A 12,024-nucleotide genomic window follows, 5' to 3' on the forward strand; every position below is an offset into this window, starting at 1 on the left:
CCATCAAACATAACAAATAAAATTATCAAAAGTTTATTCATTTAATACGAAGAAGTATCAATGCACGAATAAAAATAATAACATAAACATAAAATTATATTTATCCTTCAAATGTTACCAAATTTGATTGGCAATATCATCTCTTACTCAGGCAATTTCTCTTTTTAATCCATCAATTTCTACAATCTCATTGTTATTTCGTGACATCTAGAATTTAATATTAATTTTAAAGTAAGTTATTATGTCTTCAATATTCAGAATTGAAAGAAACAAAACAAAATTTAACCTTTAACTCTTAACCTATGATGCTTTAGAGAAAAACTCACAACGAAAATCCAGATTTGCACAAAGAGAAAGATGAAAACTATGGATCCGACGAAGAGGAACAATCAGGCAAAAACTATGGATCCGACGAAGAGAAAGAGTTCGGGTTGTCGAGAAAGACGGTGAGAGGTGAAGAGGAAGACAATGTGCAAAGAAAAACGATGAGTAAAAGAGGAAGAGGATGATTATTTGGAGAAGACAATGGAGATAAAAGGAAAAGGAAACCAATAAAAAATAATTGAAAAAAGAAAAATGAACCAATAAAAATAATTGAGAAAAAGGAAAATAAAAGAAATAAAAATAATTGAGAAAAATGAAAATAAAAGAAATAAAAATAATTGAGAAAAAGAAAAAAGCCAATAAAAATAATTGAGAAAAATGAAAGGAAAAAAAAATAATTGAGAAAAAGGAAAAGGAAACAAATAGAAATAAATTGAGAAAAAGGAAACCAATAAAAGCAATTGAGAAACGGAACAGAAGAAACTACTTTTTTTTGTTCCCAATAATTCTTTATAAAATGAGAAACGTTTCTACTTTTTTTTAGAATGAGAAACAAGGAACGTTATCAAACACTTCTGTTTCTTAAAAAATGGAAACAGAAACAAGAAACAGGAAACAAGAACGTTACCAAACGGGCCCTAAATGTAAACGATTGTGTAAAAGAAATAAAAGATCATGTATAAAAAATCTTGAAAAAAAATAATTTGGATTGGAGTAACCAAATGTAAACGATCGTGTAAAAAAGTAAAAGATTGTGTATAAAAAATCTTGAAAAAAAATCATTTAGATTGGGCTAGCGGAGTAGCCAAATCTAAATGGTCGTATAAAAAAAGTAAACGATCGTGTAAAGAAATCTAAACGATTGTATAAAGAAATCTAAACGATCGTGTACCATTGTATAAAGAAATCTAAACGATCGTGTACCAAAAGGATTAAAAAAATCGTGTACCAAATTTTTTTAAAAAAAATTATTTAGATTTGAGTCCCCAAATCTAAACGATCGTGTAACAAAATTGAACGATGGAATTGAAAAGAAAAATTGTACTCATATCTAAACGATCGCGTATAAATTGTAGCCATATCTAAACGATCGCGTGTCAAACAATAATCAAATCTAAACGATCGCAAATACCTCTGAACTTTTATCGTTTTCAAAATTATTTTATAAAACGTAAATATTTTGTCGTTTTTTTTTATATTTTAGAAAACACTCCTAAAAAAATATGTTATGAAACTCCTCCTTTGGAATGTAATTTTTTGGATGACTTCAAATCATATTTTATGTTTGGACTTTGGATTGCTTAAAATAGTAAAGAATTTAAGATTATGATAACTAAAGATATCACTCTTCCTTTATATCATCTTCTAAGTCACTTTTCTTGAATTTTTTCTTCATCTACTTTAATTTACCATATTTGTTTTTCTTTAATCATTGTTATCTGTTTTTTTTTAGGTTAATTTTCATAAATATAACAAAACCAGAAAATATTTATAGGGTGCGTAACAAAAATATAAAAGTCTATGGAGCTGGTAAAATATTTTAATAATTTTTAGATTTATTCTTGAATATTGCAAATGATTCGTTACTTCTCTTTATTTTCTTTTTTGCGATTCATTCATCTTTTCTTCTAATTTTTTTTGTCTCCTCTCTTTCAGGTTTTCTTTCTTCTATTTTTAAAATTTATTCTTTTGTTTAAATTTTCTATTTCGTCTTTACCATTTTTCGACAAGTTCTTTGAAACTACTTCATATTCATCATATTCGAGAATATCAAAATCGTTTAAATATTATAATTTTGATATTATCTAAAAGTTCGTTTACCATGGTCAACAAGATCATTTAAAGTTGAAGCTTTTTTCCCATCTTTTAAAATGAATTACACGATCGTGTTGACATGATCTATACAATCGCTTATCATAGTTAACACGATCATTTACTATGGTCAACTCGATCGTTGATTTAAAGTTTTTAACGATCATTTACATTGGACTACATGATCGCTTACTATAATCAACACAATCGTTTTTCATGATCAACATGATCGTTTACCATAGTCAATACAATCGTTTAGCATGGTCAACATTATCTTTTAGATTTGAAACATTTTTTCACATCATTAAAAATAAATACATCATTTGCTTAGACTGTAATTTACGATCGTTTAATAGAAGATTAATCGCACTCGCATAATTGACTGAGACATTTTTTGTATTTTTATTGTGGACTATTTCCGTTTCTAGAATCGTTCTATAATGTAAATATTACCCGTTTGTTATATTTTTGAAAAAATATGTTTTTTTTTATCGTAACGATATTTTAAATATTTTGAATGTAGATTCCTTTATTTAGTTTTTTATTTTGTTCGATTTTTCATTTGACCATGGTTATGACATTTTTGTTTACCATTCTATAAGTGAACTTTTTTATTAAATAACATATTCTTCCAATTATATGTAATTAGTATGGTTGTTTGGTACAAAAGTAATTTATAACTATTAATATAATTTTTATGAAATAACAAATACGGGAAGAACAGTAAAATATCAAACCATAGTTCCAAACCCACCTAATAAGAATTTGATATCATTTCTATCTAAATCCTAAAGCCAAAAGGTTGAGCTTCCACGTATTTATATAAATCCATCTTTGTTTTGTAGTAAAGTTTTTTTTTTTTGTATATATCTATGAATATTTGTAGCATTTCTATTAAATAGTGTATTGAATTTACAAATAACATACACCCCTTAATTAATTTAATATAATTTGAATTTACATACCATATTTATTTTTATTACTTTGAATATTTTTAAATTCATATAATGTATATTATTTCCATATGTATTTAAGATTTTTAATTAATATATAAAAAAATATTTAAATTACATGTGAATATGAATTGATATATTGAAATGGTTAATTTGTGCATCAATGAATGTAGCATTCATGTGAAGTTTTGTTTTTTACAAATTAACGAGCTCTTGAAGAATTTTATATTGCTTGTTTTGTTAAAAATTATTTGAAATTGAATTGATGAAAGCTCATGATTACATTTGACAAAATTAAAATATTATTCATTAGTCAAAGTGATACAAACTTAACAAATTTAAAATAAGAATAGATGTTTTCTTCGCTTTAGCATCATTAATTAAAATAACAATACTGATGTAATGTTTTTGTTTTAGAGTAAGACTTAAAATGGTTTCCACCCATACATGATACGTGGCCCCTTCTGATGATGCCACCTGTCCAAACCAACTTTATGCCTTTTCTTTGGTATAACAAAAACAGGTCTCCCATGTTTTTTTTTTTTTATTTTCTCTTTTTCATTTAACTGAATTTTCTATTTTTTTTTTCATACAAACTCTTTAACAGATTCATTTTGTTTTCTTCAAAAAAAAAAAAAAGGTATTTCAATTTTATTTTTAAATACACTTTTTAATTCTTTTCCCTCATCTACCTACTATGATTTATTCTCATTTAATCAAGAGAAATATTAACCCATAGGAAGAGGGCTTTTTTTTTTTTCAAAAATATAATCAAATTAGTAAAATATTTCTCTATAAAAAAATTATTCTCAATTAGCAGTCACGTGTACGCAAGTAATTTTCTTCCAAATCATCGTGTACTATAATATAAAGAAATAATTTACTATCGTTTAAGTCATGATACATGATCGCGTAGTTCTTTTTTAACGATGGAAAAAAGTCTTCAAATTTAAACGATCATGTTGACCATGTTAAACGATCGTGTTGATTATGATAAGCGATTGTGTAGTCTGACGTAGATTATAATTAAAAACTTCAAATCTAACGATTGTGTTGAATGATCGTTTAGATCTTTTTAAACGATAGAAAAAAAAGTATTCAAATTTAAACAATTGTGTTGAGCATGTCAAACGATCGTTTAGATCACGTCAAAATAATATTTAGAGGATCTTGATATTTTCGAATATGAGAAATATGAAGTAGTTTCAAAGAATATTGCTGAAAACGGTGAAAATGAAATAGGGAATTTAAACATAAGAATGAATCAAATTCATTTTGTTAGGATTGGGCTAATCAATTTAATTAGGGAATCATTTAAAAATAGAAAAAAGAAAATTTAAAAGAGATGGAGAAATCTAAAATAGAAAATGAATAAATCACAAGGAGGAAGAAGAAGAAAGAGAAGTGATAAATCATCTTCAATATTCAAGAGTAAATCTGAAATTTATGAAAATATTCCAACCTCACGAATTTTTACTTTTTGTTACCCAAACCATAAGTATTTTTATGTTTTGTTACATTTATAAAAATTAACTTAGAAAAAAAGTCAAGCAATTGATGTCTATCGTTAGTATATTCTAAAATAATTTTACTTTATAAATATTTTTGTTTCATTTTATTATATTTTAAAATATTTATACTTTATAGAAAAGTTAAATACAAAATACGTTGTGTTTTAATGGTTTTGTTTGGTAGAGGGTAAATAATTTGGGAAAAAATTCTTTTTTTTTTTTTTTTTTTTTTTTTTTTTTTTTGAGAAAAAAAGTCATTCTAAAACATTATCGGTCAAATGTGTGATAAAAAGGGAAGGGAAATAAAATATTATCAAAAGAAGAAAAAAATAATATTTAATTTTAAAACTACACGTGGCATTGCAGAGTGGGCCCTGAATGTAGTATAGGTGGAGACAGTTATGCACGTAATTTTTACTATTTTTTGTCCCTTTAGAATTTGTCCCTCTCTCTCTCTCTCTCTCTCTCTCTAGTTCTTTGTAATTTTTTTTCTTTACATCTCTACTTTCCTTCTATCTGTAAATCTTTACTTCCCTCTACTTTTTCTCTCAAATGTGATGCCCTTTTTATAATATTTTAATGCTTCTAAAATTACTTTTGAAAATAAAAATTAATTAAAATCACTTCTCTAGCATATAGGTCATAGGATGTTCTAAAATAGCACACCCATGATGATATTATTACTATTATTGTTTCTATATTGGTTATTTCAGTTGCACTTTTATTAGTCTAACGAATCACTATATTTTACAGTCTTCCAATGTGTTTTACTTTTCATGTTGTTTGCTTAAAGCCTATATATACATCTCTTTCATATACGAATGAGAATGGGATTTTGACTATGGTAAAACACTTCTCTCTACTCTTTCTATGATACTCTCTTCTTTTCTTTCCAGTAAAACAGGTTTTGATCATATTCACAAGTCTGTGAACATCCAGAAAATGACGATAATGTGTGGGTCGTATTGGTTGTGGCTTTGGTCTTCCCTATGTCAATTTTTATTGTGTATCAGACCAAGACCACGATGAGGAGGAGAGTTACTATATATCTACCATTGTTCCTAAATTGAATATGTAGATGTATACGTGGAGGAAGGGAAACTTCATCTACAATCACACAATTTGTTGTCTGAATGGATGCAAGTTTTCATTTCCTTTTGTTTGAGAAGTCTATAACCTCCATTGTCTTTTACTAATGCCTCATTCTACTTTCAAATGGATGAAAAGCAACGACTAGAAAAGCTAACAACCAGGTTAGAGAACATCACAGAAACCCCAAATTTAGCTCCCTTTAGCCATTAACGTTAATCTCTTCTCTACGATACCGTGTTGATAAAACAGCAAAGAAGAAGCATCCACCATTTGCTTAGTTGTTGTCCCAAGCGTCGTCTTAAGGCTGATTGATTAGACTAGAGAGTCTAAGAATGTTTTTGCTACTCGTTCTCTAAATCTTAATTGTAAGATAAAACGGCCCCTCTCTCACAAATGGCGGAGTGTAAATTCATGTTTTGGACAGCTTTCATGATTAGATACTCTACTAGTCACTAATTCGTAATTTCATCATGAAACCAGCTTGGCTACAAAAGGGACTGGGCAGGGAAAAAGGAAAACCCATAATTTGCCCAAAAGTTCTGACCTTCTAATCCATTTCGTTCTCACTACTCAAGTATATATTTGGTCAAGTCAAATCCATTATAAAGCTAAGAACATAGGAAATAAACAGTAATTTGTTTACTGCTTCAAAAATAAAAAAAAAAGGTATCTTCAGCTTCAAACTGGATAACATCATTATGTAAAGAAGAAGAAAAGGGATTGAGAGCATATAAAATAAACTAATGAGCTTAGCTTAGGTCAGTCAACAGAGCAAATGGGTGGAATGGGCCAAGAGTTTGGTAGGACCCTTACCTGTTAAGGCACCAGCCAACAAATACAGTCTAATTCCTGCCTTAATCAGTGAACAAAGCACATGCTTAGCTACAGATGCACGTGCTTTAGACCCACAGTTACAGGGAGGATTCAACATCACCAAAATAAGCATATATTGGATCAATAATGTTAAAATGGCATACAATTATTCTTATATTCTAAACTGCAAATGATGAGAAGGTAAGAAAAGTGCTGTAAATAAGATACTTACATAATTGACAACAGAAAAGGCAATCAGAAACCTACCCCAATAATTTTGTTTGAAATATATATAGAAGAATTGAGAAGGGTGGTCTTCTAAATTTCTAGGATTACCAAGACCAAATAATGGAATAAAAGATACATACTATAATTTATTATCAAAGAAGACTCAGAGCAGGCCTTCCAACCTTCTCCATCAGTTAAATGGAAAACAAAAATTCATCCTCGAAAGTTTATTTTCTTCATTAGAATAATATAACAGCTGCAAAATCTAAAATTATAGAGAACATTTCCTAAAATAATTGAAAGGTGTGTCATTTCCTAAAATAATTGAAAGGTGTGTCATTCGATTATTGGACAATGAAGTTTCCAGTAATGATCACAGAATCAAAATCAAGTTGGGTCATCAAACCTAGATCGTGTCTGTAAAGTGATGCTCAAATTCAGCTGGCATGGTGCAGCATTTTGACATTTCTACCACATAAGAACAGATAAAAAGATTATTAACTTGTAAACTAAAAATCAACACCCATTAAAACTAAGAATATACAAACATATATTGTACATACAGCGAATCATGCTTCTGTTCCTATACAATAAACAGAATTTTGGAAAATTGCCTCCTTGATGGGCTAAGATCTAGCAAAGACACCCCAGATTTTACCACGCCCAAGGCTTTCCAATAGCTTCTTTGACCCCTCAACATTCATTTCAACAAGCTTTTGTAGATACAAACCAGCACCAGCAGCAACCATTTGCTTTCTACACTTGCTTGAAATCGCAACTGAGGATAATAATGAAACAGGGTACTTCTTGTCCAGATTCGAGATTGAAGGGTCTAAGAGTTGAACCGCACTTATAATTCCCCTCTCTTCTTTCTGGAAAATTTTTCTATTACCAGAGTACTGTAATAGAGAAGACAATGCCTTAGCAGCTGCTTTTCTCTCATCAACAGATTTACCATCCAACATATTAACTAAAGGTGTAATGAATCCAGATTCCCCCATTTCTTTTCTCGTTTTCGTGCAGAATCCGAGTTCGTAAACTGCTCGAGCTGCTGCAGTTCTAGCACCTAATACTCCGCAACTCAAAACTGGAAGAAGTCTATCGACAAATCCATCGGAAATAAGAGCTTCTGCAATTGGAGAATAAGAAGCCAAGAGGCTTAAAAGCTCCACAGCAACTTCAAGACTACGAGCTGATGGAACAGAATCCCAGAAATTTCTCAAGAACTCGATCCCACCTTCTCTAACAATCAAGAGTTTCAGATTATCATCGTCCAAAACTAAATTACACAAACACCCAATTGCGTTTTCTTGGGCCAACGGAGTTCCCGAGGCCAAAAGTCCCAAAAGAACCATAACCCCATTTTCTTCTATGAAATTCTCTTTGATTTCACTAAATGACGCAAGATTTCTTAAAACCGCAGCTGCAGAAGCTTGAGAACCAGGAGTACCGCCCTCACAAATCTCCAACAGAGATGAAATTCCTCCTCTAGAACCGATAGACCTAGCATTTTCCTTGGAAATACTCAGAGGTTGGAGGGCTAAACATGCCTTCTCCTTAGCAAAACCGCTACCGGAATCAAGAATCCTGAGCAAGTGATTCAAAAGCACTAGACCTTCAGCAATCATGATGTGCTTAACGCCATCCACCATAGAAACAATAGAAATAGCAGCAACAGCCCTTTCCTTCAATTCCAAAGAGCTGGAATCCAGTAGCCGAACAAGAACAGGAACAGCACCTTGAGCTGCGGCAATAGTAACATTCTTATCATCCTCATTCAGCAACTGCAACAACGAATCAATAGCCAACACCCTGGATTCAATACTTCCAATCTGCAACCTAGTAATCAAATTCCTGGACTCCGCTCTCACAGCCTCTCTTCTAGACGAAGAACTGGAAACAACACCGTCGTGAAGAATCTCACTTCTGATCAGAACCTCACCGTCTTTGAGAAGGGAGTCGAACTTAGCAAGAAGAGCGTCAATATCGCTCTGGGTCTTGAGTTTACCATCGGAAAGAGCGGGATTCCGGCACTTGTGGGAGAGAGAAGCAGCCTGAGTAAGAGCTTCAAGAACAGAATGAAGGAAATCGAGAGAGAGGGGATTGGAAGAGGAGTTAGGAAAGTGGGAAACATCGATCAGTTGAGTGCGGAGATCGGAGAGTTTGGCTCTGATGGAAGACCACTTGCCTTTGAAAATGGAGATGAGTGGAATATCGTCAAGAAGAGAAGAAAGGAGGTTGTTAGATAGAAGGAAGTGGTCAGTATGTGGAGGTATTTTCATGGCGATGGCGATGAGTGATAGAAGGAAGGAAGGAAGGAAGGAAGGAAGGAAGGAAGGAAGGAAGAGGGAGATTGTGAAGAGGGTACAAAAGGAAGAAAGTGCGTAGGTATGAAAATGCCTAACAATTTGCAGCTACTTTGGGGAGAAGAAAAGAAAACCACCAAAAATAATAATAAAAATATATATAAAATAAACAAACTTAGTTATAAAATAAAAATTTCTACTACAAAAAGAAAAAAAAAAAAAAAAAAAAACTAAATACTAAAACCCCCACTTGCATCCTTTTGGCGCTGCTTCTCACTCCACACCCCCTATCTATCTAACTTTAGTTTTATACATAAATTAAATTAATTCTACTCATTCAATTCCTGTATTAATCAATTACACACTCATTTCACTTTTCTTTTAAAAACATCAATCCCCTAATACTTATCCCCCTTTTTATTACTCATTCCTAATATCCATCTCAAACATTTAAGTGTATCCATGATTTTAAATAAAATATTCTATGTACAAAGGAGGATGGAAATCCCCACAATTACACAAATTCAAAGGTTTAATTAACTATTTATTAGAATTTTTTTTTTCTTTTGCACAAAAAGTAACTTTGACTTAATTATATATATAATTAGTACGATTTGGTCAAAAGTCATGACGTTTACCAAAACACTTAGCTCATTGCCATTTTGCTCTAAAATTTCATCTCTTAAACATGTTTTATTGCAACATTTTTAAGGCTGAAAAGAAGTTTTGTATGTTGGGATGAATTTTTTCATAAAAAAGATTGTTTTATTTATAAAAGCTTTTAAAATCAAATTACTCATGTGTTTGGTCACGCTTTCCTAAAAAATATTTTTACATATAAGTTTTTCTCCTTTCTTATACACTTAGGGGAAGTTTAGGGGCAAGGAGTAACTTATAATAATATAGAGATTATAATAGTCTGCGTTTGAGGTACAAACTATTATAATCAGTGTCAGTGTTATTATAGTATGTGTTTGGGGTGGATACTTAAAAGGAGTAGAGCGTGCGATTTTAGCTCAACATCACGTTTGGTGCATGAATTAAGCAAAATGGAGATTGGTATTATTTTACTCTCATTATTCTATGTGGAAATCTCTGCCACACAATGTTTCATTCTCTCGGCCAGCTGCATCTCAGGACTACTGAAAATTTTATTTTTCTCGAGGTCGATCTCGAGATTCTTCCCAAATTTAAAAAACACTATAAAGGAAATTTCTTGGTCTCTCTCAAAGACATCTCTAGGCAACCTTAGCCCAAGATCATATATAATACTTATGTTATTTAGCTTGTGGCTATCTCGAAGAAACTTTGGCCTGGGATCAATGACATAATTACTTTTGCTTTTCAACTCAGTGCATCTCAGGGCAAGCCCTGGTTCATTGACATAATTGATTTTTCTTTTCAACTCGGTGCATATCGAGGCCACGATTATTGCCGGAGAATAGTTAACCTAAATACTTATGTCTTTAACTCGAGGACTGTCGTGGCAAATTTGGCTCGAGAAGAGTTAACCTCAATTTCAAATTTTTAACAAAAGACGCATTATCTTGGTGCGCATCCAGCTGAGAGAGACCAAGAAACTTCCTTCAACTTTTTAAAATTTTAGGAAGAATCTCAGGGTCAATCTCAATCAAGATTGACCTTGAGTAAAACAAAATTTTCAGTGGCCTCAAGATGCACCCAACCGAGAGAGTATAATAGTGTGTGGCAGGGGGTGGAACTGCAGGGAGTGGAACAATGTGTGGCAGGAATTTGGGCGTAAAATAAGAGGAGTAAAATAACCTTAATTCACCTTTTTCTTAATTCATGTCCTAAAAGTGGAGTGACCACTTCCCTTCCCTCAAATTTGAGTATCAATTTACATTGAATTACAAAATAAATAGTTTTCTAGAATATAATAGTAAAAGTAACAGAAAATTAAGGAAAATATAATTACATTAACACCATCATTCAAACTCGTATGGTAGAGTCACGACCATCAATCTTGAGTTTTTAAATTAAATATGTAGAAAATTTAGAAACTAGAGGCACAACCTGACAGGTCTACGGTGGAAACTGAAACCCACGAAGAACTAAAACACAGAGAACTTCTAGACTAAAAACCAAAGAGCTAAAAGATAGAGCATTTTTGGGTTGGACATAAAAATTGTCATAGAGAGTAGGGATGTAAACGGGTAGGATTGGATTGGGGGACATATTTTCGGATTAGTTGGGTTAGCAACCCAAATAACTTGAATAGTATTCCCAACCCAACCCTTAAAAGATGAGTTGGGTTGGGTTGGGTGTCGGGTTGTGGTAAAAAGAGGAAAAAAGTATAATGTAACATCTAAACTAAATTTACCTTTATTAAATTAATAATATATATATATATAATTCGAGTTGGGTTGGGTTGAATAATTTGAACGCAATCTATTTGCTACAACTAAATCAATATGAATGACATATACATGATCTTAAATCTTGACCCACGCAAAAAATAACTCAAGAGCTAGAAGGATGAATTGAGAAGTGACGATACTAGATTCAAATAATAGAAAACCATAACTCTGATAACATGTTCATTTTGTACACTTTATTAAATAATCAAAACATATTGAATTATCAACTTATAGTAAATTACATAATAAATAGACTTCGAAAATAATATAAAGGAAAATATAATTGAGTCGTAAATTCATTTCTTTAAAAAAGTTATTTTGAGTAATTTGTTTTTTCAAAATTTCTAGAATTAATAAAAAAGAAAAAAAAATCTGAAAATTGTAAAAGTTACAAAACGATAAAATAGACATAATGTTGACAAGTTTAGGGTTAGAAATACTTTTATATTTTGTGTTATGTAGGGATACATATTAATTGTAAAAGTGGCATCCAACTTATACATAATACCTTTTTATATTTTTAATTTTAATAGTAGACATTACCTGCTAATACATCAAATTGTTTACGATCATTATTTTATAATTTAAACAAAAGTTAGATTATAAG

General features: G+C 31.0%; 1 protein-coding gene across 1 annotated transcript; it reads right to left on the bottom strand.

The window, feature by feature from the left end:
• Window positions 1–7,044: 7,044 nt before the first annotated feature.
• On the bottom strand, window positions 7,045–9,159 carry LOC103498236 (vacuolar protein 8). Its single transcript, XM_008460763.3, has 2 exons — window positions 7,297–9,159; window positions 7,045–7,201 (listed from the first exon to the last, which is right to left on the bottom strand). The coding sequence occupies exon 1, from the start codon at window positions 9,013–9,015 to the stop codon at window positions 7,360–7,362; it is 1,656 nt and encodes a 551-aa protein (XP_008458985.1). The 5' UTR covers window positions 9,016–9,159; the 3' UTR covers window positions 7,045–7,201; window positions 7,297–7,359.
• Between the last annotated feature and the right edge of the window lie 2,865 nt (window positions 9,160–12,024).

This window comes from Cucumis melo, chromosome 12 (assembly GCF_025177605.1).
Source record: "Cucumis melo cultivar AY chromosome 12, USDA_Cmelo_AY_1.0, whole genome shotgun sequence".
Taxonomy (NCBI): domain Eukaryota; kingdom Viridiplantae; phylum Streptophyta; class Magnoliopsida; order Cucurbitales; family Cucurbitaceae; genus Cucumis; species Cucumis melo.